Here is a 21,622-nt window from a genome sequence, read left to right on the forward strand (position 1 = left end):
GTTTATTGAGCATTTGAGGAAGTGTGGCCTGGTGAGTTGGGTGTAATCTTCTTATCCAGAGGAGCTTGCATAACACACAGTGAAGTGCAGGAGCTCTGATTGAGGCTGCCTTGATAATCCCTGCACAGCCACTGGAGAGTTGTCTACTCCCTAGGAGGTGAGGGGAGGGGGAATTGTGCTCCAGGTCACTGAGATCCACTGAAGAATTGTTTATTCTGACAGTGGTGCTGTTAATGGCAATCTTGCCCTAGGCAGTTTTACTCTGAAGCATCTTTGGATGTACAGGTGGCTTCAAGAAATGAAAAAGAAACAACAACTTTGAAATACTTCCCAAGGCTCTGCTTTGTGCCAGAGTGGTCGGTCTGATGCTGCCACGATGTTCTCAGTTGTGAACTCTGCAAGGTTTGAATCCAGAGCTTTGGGTTCATTGTCCAAGTTCAGAGCCAAGGTCAAAGAGCTGCCACGTACGGGCAGTTGCAGATCTTTGGGCTGCTGATGTGGGTGTGCAGCCTGCAGGAGGAAAGGGCAGCCAGTGTGACACAGTGACAGCGTCGAGCCACCTGCCTGTGGGCACACCTTGACCTGCCCAGCCAGCTGTGAGACTTTGTGCCTGGGCACAGGTGACGTGGCAAAGCTGGCTTGCAAGTAGTTAAAATTCCAAAGGCAGTGCCACTGGTGCCATTTGTCACTTGCCAAAGCAGCACAAGCTCTGAATGAACATCGTCGTCTGGTGGGAAAGCAGCAAGGGCTGTGCCAAAGGAAAACCCAAAGCCTCACTGCTGGGTGCATTTCCTGAGGAAGGAGAGTGGACTCGTTTCTCCAGTGAAGTCTGACATTTAATTTGGAAGTTTTCCTGGTGAACACCAGCTGATCTTTCTTTCCCAGACCAAAGGATCCCTCTCTGATGCTCAGTGACAGCATTGGACACTGCAGCAGGGAGGTTTGTATGTCTTGGAAAGCTGGAAAACTTCCTATGTGCAGTTGGTTAACTGTAGGTGATGTTATTCTTGGTGATTAATAATAATAATTTAAAAATATATATATTTAAGTTTAAACTCTTGGTGTTAGTGGCGTAGGGAGCTGAATAATTTCATGGGCTGGGTAGGTTTTAGAAAATGTCTTTGATTTCTCAGTTTGGGGCTTTTTCATTGTCCTGATCGTCTTCTGGCTGTTCTGGAGTTATTTTGGAGCTAAACTTCATCAGCATTAGCAACCCTTCACTCTAAAACTGCAATTTTGAGCAACTGTGCTTAGAAGTTGGCTTTGTTAAAAGTTCATATTTTTGATAAAGTTTATATTTTTGGGGTTTATTTCTCTTTCATGTGAAAGTTTTCTGCACTGTTTTATCGATGGCTACAAGTACATTGAAGATTGATGGGATGTTTCAAACTGGTTTATAATAATCACGATTATTGTTGAAATTCTTTTTGATGTGCATTGAAGTTGGTGAGCTTAGTTTGCTTTTCTAACTTAAGTGACAGGTGGAGGAGAACTGTGAGAGGGATTGTGGAACAAAAAAAAAATCACATCTAATTCTTTAATCTCCATTTGAAAAGTTCCAGATAACACTTCTCAAGAGATGTCTGATCTTCTGCAGTTCTAATCTGCTTTTCTAAGGAAACAAGTTTTGTGCCATTGTGCTTTCTGCTAATTCCCCTGATAATTGTCCTCTGATAATTGCAGTTGCTTTAATATGCTGGCACCTTGGACAGAGGGATGGTTCCCACAATTTCTGGGGGAATCATTCCTGTGGGATATGAGACCTTTTTAGTGCTGCCTGTGGCAAGAACTGAACCCTTAGCAGACATCAGGAGAGTTTGTGGTGCCTGAATTAGAAAAGGTTTTGCTCTCTGGGCTTCTCAGACAAGAAAAGCTCGTCCTGATGAGCCACATTTCAAAGACACTTTGAGCATCCTAATGAATTGTATGATACAGGGCTGGTGAAAGCTGTTGTTCTCTCTATCAAAAGTTTGAGTTCACAACGTGAGGTTTTTTTTCCCCTTCTTTTTGTTTCCCCAATGCTTTATTTATGTAGTTTGCCTGAAGCCAAGTGAATGCCTTTGGTTTTGCTTTTTTCCCTTTTTTTTAATTCCTTGGGTTGTTTGTGCTAATGCCTTAAAATCTGCACTGATGTAACTTGAAAAAATTTATGATTGGGGCATCATAAATATTTTGCATATCATTCCACAGTATCTTTGAATGAGTCTAGAAATGAATGTATTGGATAAGAAAAGGAGTGGTTTGTTTTTCCTTCAGGCAAAACACTTCCTAGGATATGTTCTCCCATTTCACAGGAGATCTGATGATAAATATGCATGTAAATACGGGTAATTAATTAGGTTTTTAAACTAATTTTTAATTAGTTCATTCCGATTCTCTTTCAGAGATGGCGTGGAGAGCTGTTAATCCTCTGACACAGTGCCCTGGATCCTCATGGTATGTCTGAAGGACACATCTCTGCATGTTCTGAATGTGCCAGGTGAAGCCCAAGAATAACTTTCCACGGGAGTTTGTGACCTCTTAAAGAGGAAGAAGTCAAGAGAGGGCAACTTTTATTCTATATTTAGCCCTAGGTGAGTTTGTAAAAAGAACCTGACAGGCTCTAGCCTAAAATTTATTTTTGGATTTATGTGTAACACTAGAAAATAGAGAAGCACTAAACTCAGGCAGCTTTTTGGAGCTCCAGTGGAGGTGCAGCACATCAGTGGGGCACAAATACCTTTGAGAACTTTGCTCAGCGTTTGGGCAAAGCAGGAGGGAAATCAGGAATATTTTTCAGGTAGATAATTCTCCTATGGACTCCTTTGCCTCAGCTTTTAATCTGAGAGGCAAGAATTTGGCACAGCCAGGAGCTTTGAGAGCACTTTGGTGGCCTTGCAATGGCAGGGCTGTCACCAGAGGTGCTGCTCAGTTCCAGTGGGCAATTGACTCGTCCTGGCACGTTCCTGCCTGGAATTCTGGAACGAGCTGACTTCAGTCTTTCATTCCCAGGTTGTCCTCATGAATACTCCCGTGGAGAATGTCCATGATCTTCTTTGCCTGTGTGGTGAGGGTCAGGGATGGGCTTCCCCTCTCAGCCTCCACAGACTTCCACCTCAACCAGGACTTTCTGGACTGCAGGAAGAGGCTGAAGGCGTTATCCTCGATCCTGGCGCGGTATCCCAGCCGGGGCACGGCCAAAGGACGGAGCCTGAGCATCCAGTGAGTCCCTGCTCTGCTTTGCTGGGCTGCTTTTGGCTTTAATTCCTGAAATCATGCTCTTGGGGGTTGGTATTCCATTGAGATGATATCGTGGGTATGGTCTGCAGTGCCTAATTCCAGTCTGAAATCCCACTGTGCGTGTCTGGGGTCTGAGCTCCAGTGATTTTGAAGCCTTATTCCTCAGCTCCTGCTCAGTGTAGTGAGCATGTGCTTAGTTATATATATATATAAAATTATATATATATATATGATAACAGAAAATAATATATGTCTTTATATAATATATATTATACATATTATATTTTGATATATAATTATATGTTTCTATATTAATATGTTGTATTTTGTACGTTAATTTATAGAAATGTATGTACATAACTGCTCTTTATTTTATGCTGTATTATATTCATACAGATTTCATTTTACACTTACATTTATATATATGCATTCATACATATAAATATTTACATACACAATATTTATATTGCTATATAAATATTATATATATATAAAGGTTATATATAATATATAAATATTAAATATAAATATTATATATAGTTATATATTTATATACATTATATTTGCACATTTTTAATTATATATTTATACATATTTAGTTATATATTTATATATACATACATGATGTATATATAGTTATAGATATGTATTATATAAATTATTGATTATATATGCTTATAATAGATATTTTTATATATATGTATATTATATATTTTTTATTTTATGTATATATATTTGGCTCATTTTAATTTTCAGTTTGTGTAGCAAAAAGCCTCCTGCTCAATGGGCAGGGCTTGTTACTCTTAGCAATTGGAGTATCATGGATTTCTACAAATCCCTTCAAGAAGGCATCCAAGTGCCTTGGAATGATTTAGTGGAGGAGTAGAAATTTATTAAAGAAACCAGAGAGAAAGAAATGAAGAAATTTATTTAAACTCATTTAAGAAGTGAATTTTAGCTTGTGATTGCATTTCTGGTGAGCAGATGGAAGAAAATTTTAAGTGACCCTAAACTGAAACTAAGCATCCCTTTTTTGGGGGAATTAAAAAAAATACATGAATTTTTACTCAAACAGCTGAAAAAACAGAACTTTTCATCTCAATTCCTTTTCACTCAAAGCAAACTTGTGCCCTTTGATGCCACCAAGTCCTGCTGCTTTGAATCTGCTGTGGTCAGTGCAGCAGCTCAGCCCTGGCTCTGCAATGAGAGCAGTGCAAATGGATCCGTGGCAAAAAGGCCATAAATTATGGACGATTTGGAGAGGCTGGTTTTAGGCAGGCATGGTGTTGATCCCAGCTGGGAGCTGGGAGCAGCAGGAATTTGAGGAAGCTCCCCAGTGGAACTGGGCTGACAGAGCCAAGCCAAACTGCAAATCCCAAGTCCACTGTGCAGCAAATAAAGAAATAAAAAGTGAGGTGAAATAGAAACCACGAGTGTGAAATGAAGTTGGGATAAAATAAAGGAGCAGCAGGAAGGAGACAAATTGTTTGGTTTCAGAAATTGGGGTGTTGAACTGATTTCCTGCTGACAAATGGCTGGGCTGCAAGGGAAGATGTCCCTGAGAAATCTCCTGGACCATCTGCAAGTGGAAACTTTTACATAAATATAAATTCAGTATTTGAGGAGTCCCTCTTAGAATAGAATTTTTATTGTGATGTAGCAGGAAGTGTTTGAAAATCTCGGCTTGTGCAAATTAGCAAATATTTCTTGCTGTTAATATGATATTGCCATATTCAAGAGAAGCAAGGAATCCATCTGCTTCCTGGGCACAAACTTCCTTGCTTTTGCTTTTTTTCTGCATTCTCTTTTAAAATTGGTTTTCTGACCACCTTGGTTTTTATTAATGTGATTTAAAGCCAGCCTGGGAAAAGGATGTCCTCGATTTGTACTGATGTACCAATTTAATAAAGTCTGTGTTGTGCTCTTCACTGTGCTCAGGCATCCTGCATGAGTTAAGAATAAATAATTGTGTAAGAAAAAAATAGATCTACAGGGATTGCAGGACTTTGACAACCACAAAAATCCCTTTTCTTTTTGCAGTCTGCTGTCTCAGCTCAGTCTGTACATTTTGTTCTGACAGAAAGCACAGCTGCATCCTCACGTTCAGCAGGACTTTCACCTTCTTATGTTGATGTGATTTTTTTTTTTTTAATTTTCTATTTCAGTTTCCTTTCTTCTGGGGATATTGCCTGCATGGCAATCTGTTCCAGCAGCTACTCAACCATCATGGCCTTCTGCTTCCTGGAAGAGCTTCGGTGGGAATTTGCTGCTTCCTACAACACAAGGAGCATCAATTCAGCTTCCAGACCATATGCTTTTATTGAGTTTGGTTTGTAACTTGGTTCTCTAATAGTAAAAATCCTTTCTCTGCCAAATTGATGGTGTTAAACAACATCTCCTGGCCAAAGGCTGATGATAAAAGTGACTCTGGGTGTGCCTTTGCCTGCCTGTGGAGGAGGAGGGGGAGATCTTAATGCTTTAAACTATTGGAGTATTTGGTTTGGAGTTCCTGAGAGTTCATCTATTATGAACAAAATGCTGTGGTGATTGATGAACAGGCAGAGAAGAAAAAAGAAATTGATATGTCAGACGCTTTCTAACTTAATTAAAAAAAAAAATCTGATGAGTGGAGACAGATGAGTACAGGAAAAAAAGGAGACAGAATGGATTATTATGGGCTGCTTTATTTCTGGCATGACTTGGAGTCAGAATACTTCAGAACCGTGCCCAGTGGTTCTTTTTTAACCTGAAGTAATTTGTTTTCTTGCCAAGTAGCAGTTGCTCTGCTGAACTCACACCTTTGAAAGACACAATTCCCTTGTAATGAAAAATTTTTCTGGAAAAGCATTAATATCCTGAAGTGTGTTTGCACATTCTGTCCAGATTTCAGTAGCAGTGTTAAACTCAGCCTTAAAAACTTGAGAAATCCATCAGGAAAGCTTCTTTTAGAGCCATCTTGGATTTGGGGTGGATTCTCTGCAAGGCAAACTACAGCCAGGATGTAATTTCATATTGAGTTGCACATTACACCTTTTCTTTTTTAACTTGAGTAGGAGTAGGGGAATTTCCAGCATCTTTTAATGGCATAAAGCATTTTTTTAAAGAAAAAAAAATACATTTCTAAAATAATATTTTACTATTATACTTTATTAAGTTCCTGAATGGCTAATATTTCTGTGTGGTTATTTATTTATATATCATTTCATATTTATTTATTAATTGAATCGTCTTCTATTCTGCGTTTGGATCTGAGATGCCCTTGATGCTCAAGTTTGGTAGTTCCAGATCATTTTTATTATTATTTAGAGTAGATATTCAAAGAAATTCTTTCTTTGTGTGAGGGTGAGGAGGCACAGGGTGTCCAGAGAAGCTGTGGCTGCCCCTGAATCCCTGGAAGTGTCCAAGGCCAGGTTGGACAACCTGGGATAGTGGAAGGTGTCCCTGCCATGGATGATCCTTAAGGTCCCTTTCCATCCCAAACCTTTCTGTTGCTATAAAATCCCTAAAAGAAGTATTTTTATCCCCTAACCAGCAGTGGAATTTTATCCCTGAACCCATTAAAGAGATGAAACAAAGAAATTAAAACGACCAACGAGAACGCCACGATAGGATAAAATACCACCGTCATTTAAGGTTTTAATAACAGCGAGGATTAATTAAGCAGCGATTTGAGCCGCTTTTACTGTTATTTTCAGATAACATCATCCAGAAGGTGAAGCAGCATTTCAACAGCAGCCGTGGCTCCCGGGCCAAGGGCAGCTGGGAGAGGGTGGAGGAGGAGCTGAGGCTGCAGCCCCCAGTGCAGCTGCAGCTGGAGGCCACGGAGCTGCTGAATGGACTCAGCAATGGAGGGCACTCTGGAGGCCATGTGGAGGTTGGTAAGTTACTTCTACACCTGTGGACACTCTCGTGCCCATTAAAGGAATTTCCAACTGCCCTTCCCTGGAGAAGTGAAGGTTAAGATACCCCAGGTGTAAAAAAATAGGCTTCTCCCCCATGGATCCTTGCAGACAGTGTGCAGTCTTCTCTCTGGGTTTCACCAGTCCATCACCCACCCCATGGCACCCCCTTTCCCTGTTTCCCCATTGGTCATGGGGCTTGGTGTCCTGTTCTCTCTTCCCTATGGTCACTTGTCCCCTGCCCTGCCCCTTGTTCCACCCACAAACCTCAGACCCTATATAACTGAGGAAAACCACAAGATCCCTCTCTTTGGCTCTGGATTCCCCTTCAGTACATGGAATAAACACTTGCTGGAAGTTGATCTGGGGCTGGGAGCCTTCTGCCTCTCTGCTGAGGTAACGTTGTGTGGTGTGAGCTTGACTGCTGCCTGAACACTTCTCAAGCACTTTCTCTACAGAGAGGCTGACTGAGATTTAGAAAGGCTGTAGCTTCACTCCGAAAAGACACAGTTACATACATCAGGTGGCAGGAGAGCTCCTCATCCTCACCCTGCACCTGGCAGAAAAACCACCTGGGGGTTCCTTTGTGTCCCAAGAAATGTTCATTTACTTCGTGTGCGTGAAACCAGGAAAAGGCTTTTTCCATGGTAGTAAACAACATATGGGCTTTGCATTGCAGCAGGTATTTGCAGCAGAGCTTTGGAGGCTGCTGTGGGGTCTTTTTCCAGCCTTACATCTTCCTCTCTGTATGGAAAATGTAGGCTGGGCTTGGTATTTTCCACGTGGGATTCTCTTCTCTGAAAATCCTTGCTTGTTCAAATTTCTGAAGAAGCTCCACTGATTCATTGCTTGTTGCAAACTCGTAGTGAGAGGTTTGTAATTACAGTGTGAATGAGTTTCTTCAGCCTTGAGGGAAAAGAAGATGAGAAAAGTACGAGCTGATGGTTAAAACTCTTCTCACATTGTCTGGCTTGAGTCATTCTCCCCTCTTTGCTCTTTCCTTTTACTTTTTTTTTTTTTTTTAAATTTAATGCATTTGACTAAAATTCTCGAAGAGGCTTTGTGTATCTTTATAAATAAAGAACACAGAGGCTTGACAAGGTTTTTTTATTTCAAAACCTGACACTTTACCTGCTTTTGAGGCACCACCCTCTGTTTCTTTATTATAAAGATGTGCCTCTTACTTGTGTTTTGTTTGCACAGTCAAGGTCCTGCCTACCTCCTCCACAAATGAAATCATAGAATTATTTAGGTGGAAGAAAACCTTTCAGATCATTGAGTCCAACCAGAAACCAAACCTTGCCAAGTCCACCACTAAACCTTTCTCTGTTTTAATCCTATTAGCACGGTGGTTTAAATGCAGCTGGAGTGCCATGAGCTTGTATTTCCTTTTTTTTTTTTTTTAGTTTTGTTGTTGTTGTTCTTGGCTTATGAAACACTAATAAAATTAAGTTCCAGTTGCTCAATCTTATTGTTTGTGATAGATGAGCTGGAATCTAATTTGACATAGGTATTTCAAATTAGAGTATGGAAGGGCACTGGCCAGGAAGAATTAAAAATAGAATGGAAACCACTTTATTTGCCAGTCAGATTCGTGAGTGCTCCTCAGAACTGTGCTTGAAGGTTAAATCTCTTCATGTTATGACAGGGCTTAGAAATTCTTTGCACTTTTTCTTTAAATTTCAGACAGCTTCAGTGCCAGTAAATATTTGTGATTTAGTCTGTGTCCACAGATCAGAAATATATTTTCACTTCCCTCTTATCCCTAATTGCTTTCCTTTACTTTCCATCTGGCTTTTTTTATTTCTGGCTGTTCTCTCTGGTCTAACCCAAATACTCTCACAGATTGTTCTGCCTTTATTTTAAGGATCATGTTTATGATCATCTGTTTGCCTCCACTGGAGTCAGCTTTCCCTGGCTTGTGTCTCTCTCCTCCCATCATCCCCTCCCAGCTGAATCCCCCTTTGCTGCTCTAAGTTTAGCTGTGTGCACAGTGTCTGTTCCATGTTCATGTTATTTATACGATGGCTCTGCTCTACCAGGGGCTGTTTGAAATGCTGTGGCTGCAGGAGAGCAGGATTGAATTGTGACAGCACAGATTGATTGATCCAAGCATCCCTCTCCTCACATGGCTGGAGCTGCTCCCAGCCTCTTTGGAGCTGGCTGAGCTCATCCTCTGCCTCTTCACTTTGGTGTGAAAAGGGCCAGAAAAGTCAGGGCAGCTTTGTCCCTGTTAGTATTCGTGAGAACAAGAGATTTTTCCCTTCTTACTTCCATTCTTTCTGCTGTTTGTTCTTCCCTTTAAGTCATCCCAGCTCTTTGCTACAAAAACCTTTCCCTTGTGCCCTTGATGAAGACCCACACAGCTCAGAGCCTCACTCCTGGCAGGGTGGGCACAGCTGGTGCTGCTCCAGAGAGCTCAGGGGCTGTGTGCAGGGCACAGGGGGGCTCTGAGGAGCTTTCTGTGGGCAGGCAGAGTTTGCACATCACAGCTGCCTGTGGGAAGCAGCAGAACAACTTGTGCCACTGGTGAAGCCTGCAGCTCCCCTTGATGAGTGTTCTTCATCTTCCACAGGCACACAGGGAGTCCTTCAGAGGCCTTTTCAAGGGGTTGTTTTTGAAGCTGTCTCGCTCTCTGCCTTTTGTGTGCTTGTATTTTAGTTTAGGCTCTTGGAGTGTGATTTCATTTCTCACCCCTGGTGCTTTCTGCAGAGCTTTGAGTGAGTGACTCAGTGTCCAACCTCGTGCTGGGCCTGCAGGAGGCAGATCCAAGCTGCTGCACACTCTGGTGTCTCCCTCCAGTGAAATGGCCACAGGCCTCTGCCAAAAATCTTTTATGGGCAGAGGTTTCCATTTCTTCACTGTGTGAGGGTGTTTGCAGTTGTTCTGTACGTGTTCAAACCTGCTGGTGCATCACCCACAGCTCCCAGAAGGTTTCTGTGTGGATCTTGTGCTCTGAAGTGCACAGCTTCTGTGCTTGAAGAGTCAAATCAATGTGAAGCCTAATTAGTGTTTATTTGTGCTTGTGCAGAGTTGTGCTGTCTTGGGCTGAGTGTTTGTACTCTTTTTTTAATGTAATAGGCCATTCCAGTATGAAATTCTCTTTATGAAAATATGACTGACTTCACCCAAGGAACTGAAATAATTTTCCCTTGGCAGGACCCATCTCACTTCTCTGTGCAATTTCAGTTTGTGAGTTAAACCTCAGAATTTAACAGCAGACATAAATCTCTGCAGCAAACCATTTCAAGGCCGGTTTTCACAGAATCTGAACCCTGAGCAAGTGGATGTTTTAATCTCCCCTGCATCTGTGACAGCAATTCTTTTTATCCTCCTGGACTGAAAAAAAAAAAAGTAACTTTTACATAATATTTCATGCTGCAGAAGCAATATATTGAGACCTACATTGTTCTTCCCTAGAGACTGGAAACTTGGCACGTGTAGTTTGCAGGCTCTTGCTTTATGAATGACACTTGTGCTTGATAATTATAATTTGTTTGAGAGACATTTGATGCCTCTGAAGTAAACCTTTAGAATTTGAGGAAGAGAAACAGTCTTTATTAGGAAAGATCTGTGGGAGAGTTACACATATATATAGCTGCAACATTATTTAATTAATCAAAAGTAGGAAGTAGGAATAGCAGGAAAAAACAGAAGGAAGCTGAATTCTGGGGTCAGTGAAGGAATAAAGATGCTGCTACAAGTTCTTTTTAAATGTCACTGTGTGACAAAAGAAAAGCCAAATTGCCTTTGAGTGACAGAGTTCCTCACACCATTCTGTCTGTAATATCCAGTAATGCTCCTAAAGTGACACACATCAAAATGAGTTGATCCAGTTCCTTTTGTAGTTGCTTTGGAGCTGAAATTATGGCAGACAAATTAATTACAGAGACACAGATGAAAGGTGCTTTACATCCCTATATTAATTTGGCACCAGAGTTTTTTACATCCATCTATCAACATCTGGCTTGAAGGAGAAGGCAGGAGTGTTTTCCTCTCTGAAATCATGTGCTGAGTGTTGTGGTGTTTCATCTGTCACTCAAAGAGAAGCCAGAGGTGCAGTTTATCTGTAACAGGATCTGGATACACCTGGACACAGGGAGAAGATCCTGAGGGCTGGATGGTTTTCTTGAGGGCTTATTCATTCATTCATTCTCTCCTGTGTCTTGGGGATGTTGGTGCAGGAGAAGATCTGGATTTGCTATCTGAGCTGCAAATTGTCATTTTTTATGAAATTGTCAGTGTCCTGCTTGATCCAAGGGCAGGGATGAAATGTAGGTGAGGATCAAGGTGTGTGGGATCTTTTGTTGAACAAGTGAGGAAAAACTGGAGATGAGCTCTTGGACAAGCCTGGATTAAAGGCAGCAGATTCCAAAGCTGAACACACATTTATGATAATTACTTTGACCTTAATTAGGGGTGTATCAACGAGATTATCCTGCAGAATTGCTGTTCAGCAGTGTGGGTGTTAAGTAGTAGCAGAGAAGGTGAGAAAGGGAGGCAGATAATTCACTCCCTGTGAGGTGTGGGCAGCCTGAGCCCTCAAACTGCCATGGGTAGAAATACTTAATTACTGCTTAAGGAGGAGATGAATTGCTGTCCTGCTGTGATGGGTGGCTGAAATCTAAGCCCTTCCCCAGACCCTTGGGTGGTGAAAGCCTCTGGCTTTTCTGCCGAGCTGTGAGAAGTCCTGAGCATCCTCATCTGCTGGAATAAACTAAAAAATATCTGTGTGCACCATAGTAGAAGACATTGATGCCAAATAGGTCAAGAAAAAGTCTGTTGCTGACCTATTTAAAAATACTCCAGAGCTCTTGATGATTTCTGGATGTGTGAAGAGCTGAACACTGCAATACAACAACAACACCACAAAAGGGGGTTTGTGTTCATAATCAGTCTTCCCTGGAGCAGGCATGAAAGGTTTTGAAAGTGTTTCAAACCCACATAAGGTAATTGTGGTGTTTTCTATTAAAAAAAGATTGAAAGGAATAACGCAAACTTTCACTAATGGCTGGTTTTCATTTCATTTGAAGCTCCTACTTACAGGATGCAGCCTGTGAGCCCCCTGGGGATTCTGTCACTTGTTCTGAACATCATGTGTGGAGCTCTGAACCTCATCCGGGGAGTTCACCTGGCTGAATATTCCTTTCAGGTAACCCTGGTTCCCCTCCCACCTGAGCACCAGTGAAAGGCAGAGAGTTTTTGGGTGACCAGGTCAAGGGTGGCTGTTCTGCCCCTTGGCTGAGCACACATCTTTCCACAAGAAATGTTTTCTTTCTCCAAGGAAAGCACAGTTGGTTACTCACCTGCTGCACCTTTTGTGTTTTGCTGTACATCACAATCTTCTGCATTTGATTCTGTTCTAGAGAAGTTTAATTTTTGTGAAATATTTTATTCTTACCAGGCTGCTTGGAATTTTTTTTTTGCTGCATTCTTATATTTTATTTTAGACCCTTTTCTGTTATTTTTTTAAATAAACATGAGACTGTAAACAACTTTAAAAAAAGGTGAAAAAAAAGTGTCCTGATTGTATCCTGACAGTTTTATTTAGCAAGAACTGTCACAAAAGCCTCAGTTCTTGGTGTCTTACCCAATGATGTTGATCTTGGTGTTTAATACTGCTACAGTCAATCAACATAAACTGGGATAAGAGGTTCTTGACTATATTTATAATGTTCTCAAATATCAAGCAGCACTTGCTAAAAGCTGTGCCTGACGTAGTTGTCACTTCTTTTAATCCCAACAGGAGGACCATGAAGGAATTGGAAATGTGATAGCTTTTTTTCTACCTTTTCTAGCCTGTGTTTTTCAGGTATGTTAACTGCAAAGAAAAATATTTTTTTTTGCTCATTACTTTGCTGCTATAATTCAGGAGCCAGAGCCATTTTCAGCTAAGCAGAAGTTTTTAATATCCTACCTAGATGATTCCACTGATTTATTCCAGTGAAGTGGCACAAAAGCAGTTCAAGGCTCATTTTGACCCCTGGGAAATTGCATTTGCAGGATTTTTCAGTGCTCCCATGTTTTGACAAGTCAGAGGGGGCTGGGTGTGATGGATAAATGCCATCCCAAAAATGGTTTCTTCCCATTTCTTCCCACTGACTTCCTGTCAGTGTCAGACTCAGTGATGGGCTTTTCGAGCACGGCCACCTTGAAGGCTGAGCAAATATTGCACAGCAACATCGTTGAAAATGGTGTATTTGACATGAAAAATGACATTGAGTCCTGGTGGTTCCCTAGATTTTTTTTCCCATAATGGGGTTATTTTCTCTGACCTTACACAGAAGAGTTTGAATGAGGAAAAAGCAATATGTTCCAAATAGGTTTTTCATTAAAGGCTCCTTGAATTCCTAAAAAAATCCCACAGCCTTGAACTTGAGGGCAGTATATGCTGGAAAGTCTTCAATTTTTAGCCTGGCAGTGCAGAAAGGTGCTGCAGTTTTGTTTCTAGGAATAACTGATGCCTACAATGTATTCATTGCCCTTGTTACACTTGGATCAGGGTTTGGGGGCCACTATCTGCAGACTTTGAAGTATTTAAGGTACTATTTATTGAATTATGATAAAATTTAGTGCCTTTCAGCCTTCTTATACCTTTGGTCATGGCAGAGCTTTGAGGTAAAAAGATTAATTTCTAAGATCTAGTAGATTAATTTTGATGTAATAGATTAATTTCAATCTAATAGATGAATTTAGATCTGAGAGATCAATTTAGATCTAAATACTTGGTGCAAGTTGTTTTTTCACAAAGAAAGGCTCTGTGCTGCTGCTTTCCTTCTGAGTACCTGAAGCCAGGGAAGCTGAATAAAGGAGAGTTCTCTCTTCTCCTTTTGATTTATTGTTGCTTCTTCCCAAAGTGCCTGTGCACAGCCTGCAGTGCTGACCTCTGCCCGTGGCATCAGCACAGTTGGAAACTGTGACCTGAGGTGGGAGAGGCTGATCTGTCACTGCCTGAGGGGAAAAAGTGGCTCCTCTGTCAGCACTGGGAGCTTTGCATTTTTTCCTCTGAGGGTTTTGCTCTTCACATGCTCAGTAGATGGGTTCCAGCTGTCCCAGGCAGCAATTCCCAACTGGATCCTTGGTTCTGTGCAGAGTTCAGTGCTAATTCTCCCTCTGTGCTCCTTTTGCAGTGTTACCTGTACCTCTTCTACAGCTCAGCCAGGAAGGTGAAGACATTTGTGCTCCTTTTCTGTGTCTGTTCATGCAACATCTACCTGTATGGATTAAGGAACCTCTGGCAAATCTCCTTCCACATAGGAGTGGCTTCTCTTTCCTCTTACCAGATCCTGACAAGGCAGCTCCTGGAGAAGCAGCCTGACTGTGGTGTATGAAAAAAAAACCCCAAAACTTAGGGTTCGCTACTCTGTTTTTACAACTCTTCTTGTTTTTTTGTATTCACCTGGCCAAAAACAGCTCAGAGTGTTTTTTAACCATCCATGGCAATGGTTTATTGCAAGGAGAGCAGTTCCAAGCAACTTGGGATAAGCAGGATGCTGTAATTATGTCCAGCACACAGCGAGGGGTGCAGCTGTATTTCACATGGTAGAGCCTGTCAGGTGTCACCAACACGTGGATAGTTCTTACCATCTTTTCCTCCTTGCCTGCCACCATCCAGGCAGCATTTTGCCATTTGTCTCTACTGGCTCTGGGACAGTTTGGCAGGTCAGTCTTGCCCTGCTGCTGCAAATACTCAAATTGTGTGGTAAAACGAAGGTGGAGTGATGGGTGACATTTTTGTCTCTAGGATTTGTGAAGATTCTGGGTCAATGTGAGTAAAGGGACTGTTTGCTGTAGTTAGGTGAGTGCAGTATCAGTGGGAAAAATGCTGAGGCTGAGCTTCAGGGTAATTTTTCTAACTTTGGAAGGACAGGAAGAGTCTGTGGCTCTTTTATAAACCATAAAGTCTATAAATATCTCCTTGGCTGAACAGCACATTGCAGCTAAATGTGTGCTCATGGGTTAATTGCAAATATGCTTGGGGCAGCAGAAAATAATCCAAGTGGGTGTAAGTGATCTATCAGCTCATGTGGCCTTTGTTTCCTTGGCTAAGGTCACTTTTAGGATAAGGGCAATTCCATGTTTGCTTGGCCTGTATGGATAATAACTCTTCCAAGCCTATTTATGACAGGCCACTGACTCCTTCACCTTTTTTGTTTTTTTTTTTTTCTTAAAAGAGTAGTTGGTCAGTAGACAGCCATTTCCAGGAATGGAAAGCAAGAGCAGGTTCTCTTTTTTCTATAAAACACCTGTGGGTAATGGTGATGAGTTTCTGAGTGTGCACTTTGGAGCAGGGGACTGCAGGGCTGGAATCCCCAACCTCTGCTGCACTGGGAGTTCTGCTCTGTCATGGATCGAGGAGCACAGGGGCATTTTAGGGCACAGATGAATAATTTAGGCTGGCTGTTAAAATAAAAAATGCTTAGCAGTTTGATGCAGCTGTCCTTGAGGGGTTGTAGAGATTCAAACTGAGCTGTAGAGAACTGTAGGTGTGTTGTTGTGGAATTACAGTCCTAACATTTCCTTTTAATTTTTTTTTTTTTTTTTTTTTTCTTTCTGGTCATCCCCATTTTTTTTACCAAAGATTTATTTTTTCCTCTCACATAGTCTCTACCTCTGGTTGCAAAGAGATTAACATGCAGCAGAGTTGTCTTTTTTGCAGGAACACTTGACAGAATTCCTTTCTTTTATCTCAGTGAGTTTTCCTGGGATCTCAGGATGCAAACACGAGGATCAGGCCAGAAATTTGTGGTGCTTTACCTTGGAAGCACTTCTGGATGCAGCTGACTGCAGCAACAGCATCCATGGGCAGCCCATTACAACCTGGACAGTTTCTAGGACATCAGGAGACTTAGTGCCAGAGCTTTTCCCAGGAGGAAAACGGAGGGATTTCTTTTTCACTCCATTTACTGTAACACCAGTGTGATAAAAACCTCCAAACTTTGAGGAATAGTCTGGCAGGAATGATGGAGGAATATTTTAGCCAGGCATTTAAGGTCACAGCTCGAGCTGTGTGCCATAAGGGAAAAGTTTTTTGTTATAAGGGAGTGGATTAAAGCTGTTTGTCTGTCATTATCCCAGTTTTCTGTCAGAGTGCAAGTGGAGAAATGAAGCCACAATTCAGCCACTGTCCCTGAGACACCAAGATGACCCCATGGATGTGAGGGGTTTTGTCCTGCTCTTAATTTTCCTGCTGCTCAGTCCCAGTTCTCCTTGGTAAAATACTTCTGGGAACTGCAGGGAATTCAGCCACGAGTTTGGATTACAAGTTGTTAAAAAAAAAAAAAATCTGAAAAAAGAACACCCCAAAAATCTGACAATAGAAACATTCACACTTTAGGGATGATGGAGCTGATGGCTGGTGGTGTTTTCCAGGAGCATAAATTAGGGATCAACCAACCCCTTGATTCCTGTGGGGAAAGGATGAAGTGTTTTATACTACAGACAGACAAAACTTCATGAAAAGGAATTTAGGACAGGAGCCAACTCCCTGCCCCTGCCTTTTTATCCTCACTCTGGATAAAGAATCCAAAAGAGCTTTTTCCATTTCTCCTGGGCTTGGCTAAAGCCAACCCTGCTCTGGCCTGAGGCACACAGAACATTTACAGCTGGGCATTCCTCAGCCTTGTAGAGAGCTGACTGGAAAAATTGTCACATTCCTGATGCTTCCTGAGCATCCAACTGCCCTGTCCTGAGACAGACCCATTCCTGAGCCAGGGGATGGCAGCCACAGCTCTGCAAAGGAGTGGTGGAACAGGGTGTTTGGATAACTGCAATTAACAGAGAGTGGAGAAAGGTGAAATTCAGCTTTTATTGAATTGGTTTTCCTAAAAATGATTCAGTAAAATCAAACCAAATCAGTTGGTTCAGTTCTTCCTTTGCTTAAAACTTCTATCTTTTTTTTTTTTTTTTTTTCTCTGTGGGTTTTTGTGGATTTGTGATTGAATCATCAGATGTTTTCTACCCAGTGCCACAGCTCTGTTTTGGTGTTGGTCTTAATCCCTTTGCAACCTTTTCTTTTCCTGCTATATGTGTAAATCACATTAAGGAATCTACATGGGGTTAGTCTGTGTGCACTTTTGGGATTCCAGGATGAGGCAGAGCACACAAAGTTTCACCTGTTTTTATTTTTAATTTAGTATTTATCCCATATCCACACAGTATTTATACAGGTAAACATTTTCTCCTGGCAGAACAGCAAGAGGAATAAAATAGTTTACATTGATCTCAGTGCTTTAAGATTTAATAAAAAAGAATGACCTGCAGTTTGAGAACACAAAATCTGACTCATAACATAGGATTTTTCCCGTGTTGAATCAAATCCCCAAAGAGGAATCCATCCCTTATTTTTTTTTTTTTTCAACTTTAAACTGGTTAATGTGGTTTGAATTGCATCTTCTTCATACTGTCACTTTGCAAGATAAGTCTTTTGGAAACTCTTTTCCTCACCCAGCAGCTCAGGACAAGCAAATTAGCAAAGAATAAACTTCAATAATTTCCAGATTTGCAGTGCTTAGTCACTTTATGAAGCTGGTAATTCTCTGGGTTGGTTGGGTTTTTTTCCCCTTTTCTCCCAAAGACCTGTTGAGTTTGTAGAAGGTGGGCTGGTACCTTTTTCGACATTTTTGCACTGTATTAATAATTGAACCTGTGTAAATGTGTATAAAATCATTTTGCATGTGTATGTATATATGTACAGATATCTAATAAATGGCTCTTTTTTTAATAATGGTTGTCTTCATTCCGTGTTTGGAATTTATTGATCATATGAGAAACAAAGTTGATCAATCATTTCATTTTTACAGGCACCTTCAGTCATCCCTGTGGCAAATTCATCACTTGAACTGTACAAACATATTTATAAATACATGTATAGAAATTCAGTTATCCAAGCAGGGGCTTGCAGGGGGCTGTTACAGAATCTCTCTGTGGCTTTAACAAACTTGCTCTGTATTTTCAGGGACTCTTGGTGGCAAAACTTCTGTGTTGAAGTGATGAAATGAGGTGTAACACATCCCAAAGGTGCCTTTCCAGCTGCCTGGCAGGGAGTGGTGGGGATGTGGCAGTTTGCAGGTGGATTTTTAGCCTTAATGAAAACAGGCCTGTTAATTAGTTTGTCCTATCTAAGAGCTTGTGGACTCTTTTAGGGGAATTTCAGCCGCTTTTGTTGATGGCTCTGAAGACACCAGTTCATCAGATTTAAAGCAATGAAGGGCTTAATGTGAGAAAATTCAGCTTTTCCCTCACTGGAAGGGGATGGGTTCATGTGTGGGAGAGATGCTCTGTGTGACAGGACTCAGAGGATTCTGCTGAATCAGGAACCAGAAAATAAAGCAAAAATCAAAGAGCTGGAAGAAATCAGGCTTGTGCAACTACGGGTTTCTTCACATTTTTCTGCTCCCTGCTTCTCCACAGGATATCTAATGGCTTCAAGCTGACAGAGGGCAGGGTTAGATTAAATACTAGAAAAATTCCTCACTTTGAGGGTGCTGAGGCCCTGGCACAGGATGCCCAGAGAATCTGTGGCTGCCCCTGGATCCCTGGAAGTGTCCAAGGCTGGACAGGGCTTGGAGCAACCTGGGATAGTGGAAAATGTCCCTGGATGAGGTTTAAAATCCCTTCCAAGCCAAACCACTCTGAGATTCTGCAGCAAAAACAGAACACTGCTGAGAGAGAGGGAGAAAGCCCCCGGAATGAGGAGAGAGGCAGAGCAGGGGGCTGTGGAATCAGCAGGAGCTGATGGCTGGGGAGGGAGGAGAGAGCCTCCTTCCTCTGAACTGCTGCGCCCTTTGAAATCCAGATGTTATTTTTGTTCTGTAAATAAATGATCGCTCAAAGCGTGTTTCTTCTCAGGATGCCAGTGGAGGGGAACAGCAGCCTCTCCCTTTCTTCTGTGGTGAGGGGAGAAAGAAAGCAATTATAACTCCCTTTCTCTTTTGAAGATGCTGATAAAAGGAGGTGGGAGGATCAGAGGGTCCCTGCGCCAAAAGAGAAACAACTCCTCAGGTGATAGAAATACATGTTTTTATTTTAAACAAAGTAACTCCACTTCTGCTGACTTTCAAAGGTGACCCAGTTGCATGGAAAAACTGTTTGTGATGGGGGAAGGAAACCACGGCTACAAAAGCAAGGGCAGGCAGGAGAGGAGAACAGGTGAAATGTCTCTCTCAAGTGGTCATGGCTTTAAAAGCCCTGGGCCACTTGTCCTAAATTCAGGACAGGGCTTGGAGCAACCTGGGAGAGTGGAAGGTGTTCCTGCCCCTGGCAGGGGATGGAATGAGATGATCTTTTAGATCCTTTCCAACCCAAACCGTTCTGGGGCTCTGTGATTCTCTTGTGCCGTTTTTCTCCAGCCCTTGGAAGAATCCTTTACAAAGTAATTAAATGGCAACACCAAACAAAGAGCCCTAAAATGTCTTTGCTTTCTGTTCCCACTTAAAGCACACAGTAAGCAAAAGACAGATGCCTTTAAAATTCTCTTTGGTGGAATAAATGTCTTTTTATGTAAGAATGGTCAGGAAGGTGTGAAATAATGACCATTAAAAGGTAAAGCGCCTTTCAGTGCAGCATGGAAGGCTGAGATTAATCCTTTCATTATGCACGGGAAGACATTACCAAATCCCTTATTTCATGGGCTTTTGTAGGGAAAAATAACAGACAAGTCAGGCAGAGAGTTCAGCCCTGAAATGCTTTAGTGCCCACCAGAGGGCAAAGCAAACACGAGGCTTTCTCCAGGCAGCTGCCACCTCCTCCTGCTCTGGTGGCCTTGGGTGGGAGCAAAGGGCACAGACCTGGGCTGGTTGGCCCCAAAATATTTCTATTTATCTGCTGGATGAGCTCAAAAACCCCAGCAAGTGGCACAAAGCCCTGCAGGTTCCATCGGGTTTGCAGCAGCAAGAGCCCCCTGTGTTTGGTGGGGCTCAGTGTGGATGTGACAGAACAACCACAGCTGCTGGGACAGGGACAGGGACAGTGGCAATCCCTCGTGCTGGGATGTCCTGTCTCTGCATCAGGTGTCACTCAGATTCATGCACGAGTGGTTTGCCAGGTAAGGAACAGGACCAGAGGAAATGGCCTCAGGTTGTGCAGGGGAGGATTGGGTTAGATTTTAGGAAAGGTTTTTTTTTTACATAAAGGGTGGTCAGGCACTGCAACAGGCTGCCCAGGGAAGTGGTGGCTGAGAAATTCAGGTGATTCTGATGCCTGAAGTTTTATTTCCATGTATTCCATGTTCTGTGGTGCCCAGGGGGACAGCTCTGAGCTCACAGTCAGTGTCACTCAGCTCTCTGCACACAGCAGGGACACAAAACAAATCCTTGTCCTGCTGCACACCAAGGACACCTGGGACAAGTTTTCAGGCCCCAAAGCACCAACAACGGTGGCTGAAGGGAGAGAACAAGAAGGATGGGACTGCATCAGCTGCAGCTGGAACTGGACAATTCAACCCCAAGGTGCAAATGGACCCAAACTGATCAAAGTGTGAGACCTGGTGACCGTTTGTCCATTTTGTGTCCATTTTGTGACCATTTTTTGTCCATTTTTTTGTCCATTTTGGGACCATTTTGGGTCCACCTTGGGTGTAGCCCTGGCCAGGCTCTTGTCCTGCCCAAGGTGTGTCCTAAAGACCTTTTAATAAATCTCTCCTTTATTCTCCAGCTCTGTCCAGTCTCTGTTCCAGCTCAGCCTTCCCAAGGCATCAATCCAGAGCAGGAACCACTTCTGGTGCTTGAGGCATCTCAGAGCTGCCAGTTGGGTTTTTGGTTTGGACTCAGAAGCTGAAATTCCCCTGATGAGTCAGAATCACAGGATCAATGAGGCTGAAAAAGCCCTCTAAGGATTGGGTCCAACATCGCCCAGTCCATCACTTAAATCATGTCCCAAAGTGCCCCTCCCACACGTTTCTTCAACACTTCCAGGGATGGTGTCCTGTGCTGGTGGTACTGAAACTTCTGCTTTGTGTCTGGCCCATATTTAAGTAATAAAGTCATTTTCTTCCTCTGTGAAGCTTCTTCCTGGTTCATTCTGTGGCTGCTGGGGCTGGAGGGGGCAGGTGGGGAGCAGCAGCACTTTGTGGTTAATACACTAAACCCAGCAGGGAGAAACCTTGTTCTGCTCATTCCCAGGGCTCCTCGGCTCTTCCCTGAGCTCACTGAGGATTTCCTGATCCCCTCCAACCATGAAGAGGTACCAAACACATCCCTGAAGGTGCTCAAGGCCAGGTTGGATGACTCTTCAAGCAGCCAGGTCCAGTGGAAGGTGTCCCTACCTCGGAACCTGATGATCATGAAGGTTTTCCCCAAGCCCAACCATTCTCAGATTCTGTGGTTCTATGACAGCAAGGAATACTTCCTTGCTGTCATAAAAAAAAAAAAAAAAATTAAAAAAAAATTTAAAAAATATATATAAAAAAAATTATTGAAACAATCTTCTAATTCTTCTTTTGGAGCTTTCTGCTTCTCCCTTTTCCCAGCACTGGGAGGCACCAGTGCTCAAGGCTGAGAAAGGAG

General features: G+C 42.3%; 1 protein-coding gene across 2 annotated transcripts; it reads left to right on the forward strand.

Moving 5' to 3' along the window:
* The first annotated feature begins 2,382 nt into the window (after nt 1–2,382).
* SEC22C (SEC22 homolog C, vesicle trafficking protein) lies at nt 2,383–17,844 on the forward strand. Of its 2 annotated transcripts, none has more exons than XM_066313667.1 (7): nt 2,383–2,436; nt 2,992–3,201; nt 5,385–5,548; nt 6,915–7,097; nt 12,152–12,270; nt 12,865–12,930; nt 14,249–17,844. In XM_066313667.1, exons 2-7 carry the CDS (start codon nt 3,020–3,022, stop codon nt 14,447–14,449), a joined length of 915 nt encoding a protein of 304 aa, XP_066169764.1. In that variant the 5' UTR covers nt 2,383–2,436; nt 2,992–3,019; the 3' UTR covers nt 14,450–17,844. The 2 variants fall into 2 exon arrangements, with proteins under 2 accessions (XP_066169764.1, XP_066169774.1); XM_066313677.1 differs by having other exon boundaries at nt 2,389–2,573.
* The last annotated feature ends 3,778 nt before the right edge of the window (nt 17,845–21,622 follow it).

This window comes from Sylvia atricapilla, chromosome 1 (assembly GCF_009819655.1).
Source record: "Sylvia atricapilla isolate bSylAtr1 chromosome 1, bSylAtr1.pri, whole genome shotgun sequence".
NCBI lineage: Eukaryota > Metazoa > Chordata > Aves > Passeriformes > Sylviidae > Sylvia > Sylvia atricapilla.

Bases quoted from the DNA above. Each gene is read 5' to 3' on its own strand.
- SEC22C (XM_066313667.1), top strand. From the start codon at position 3,020: ATGTCCATGATCTTCTTTGCCTGTGTGGTGAGGGTCAGGGATGGGCTT. The intron at 5,549-6,914 runs GTTTGTAACTTG...TGTTATTTTCAG, and splicing joins ATATGCTTTTATTGAGTTTG to ATAACATCATCCAGAAGGTG. The intron at 7,098-12,151 runs GTAAGTTACTTC...TTTCATTTGAAG, and splicing joins TGGAGGCCATGTGGAGGTTG to CTCCTACTTACAGGATGCAG.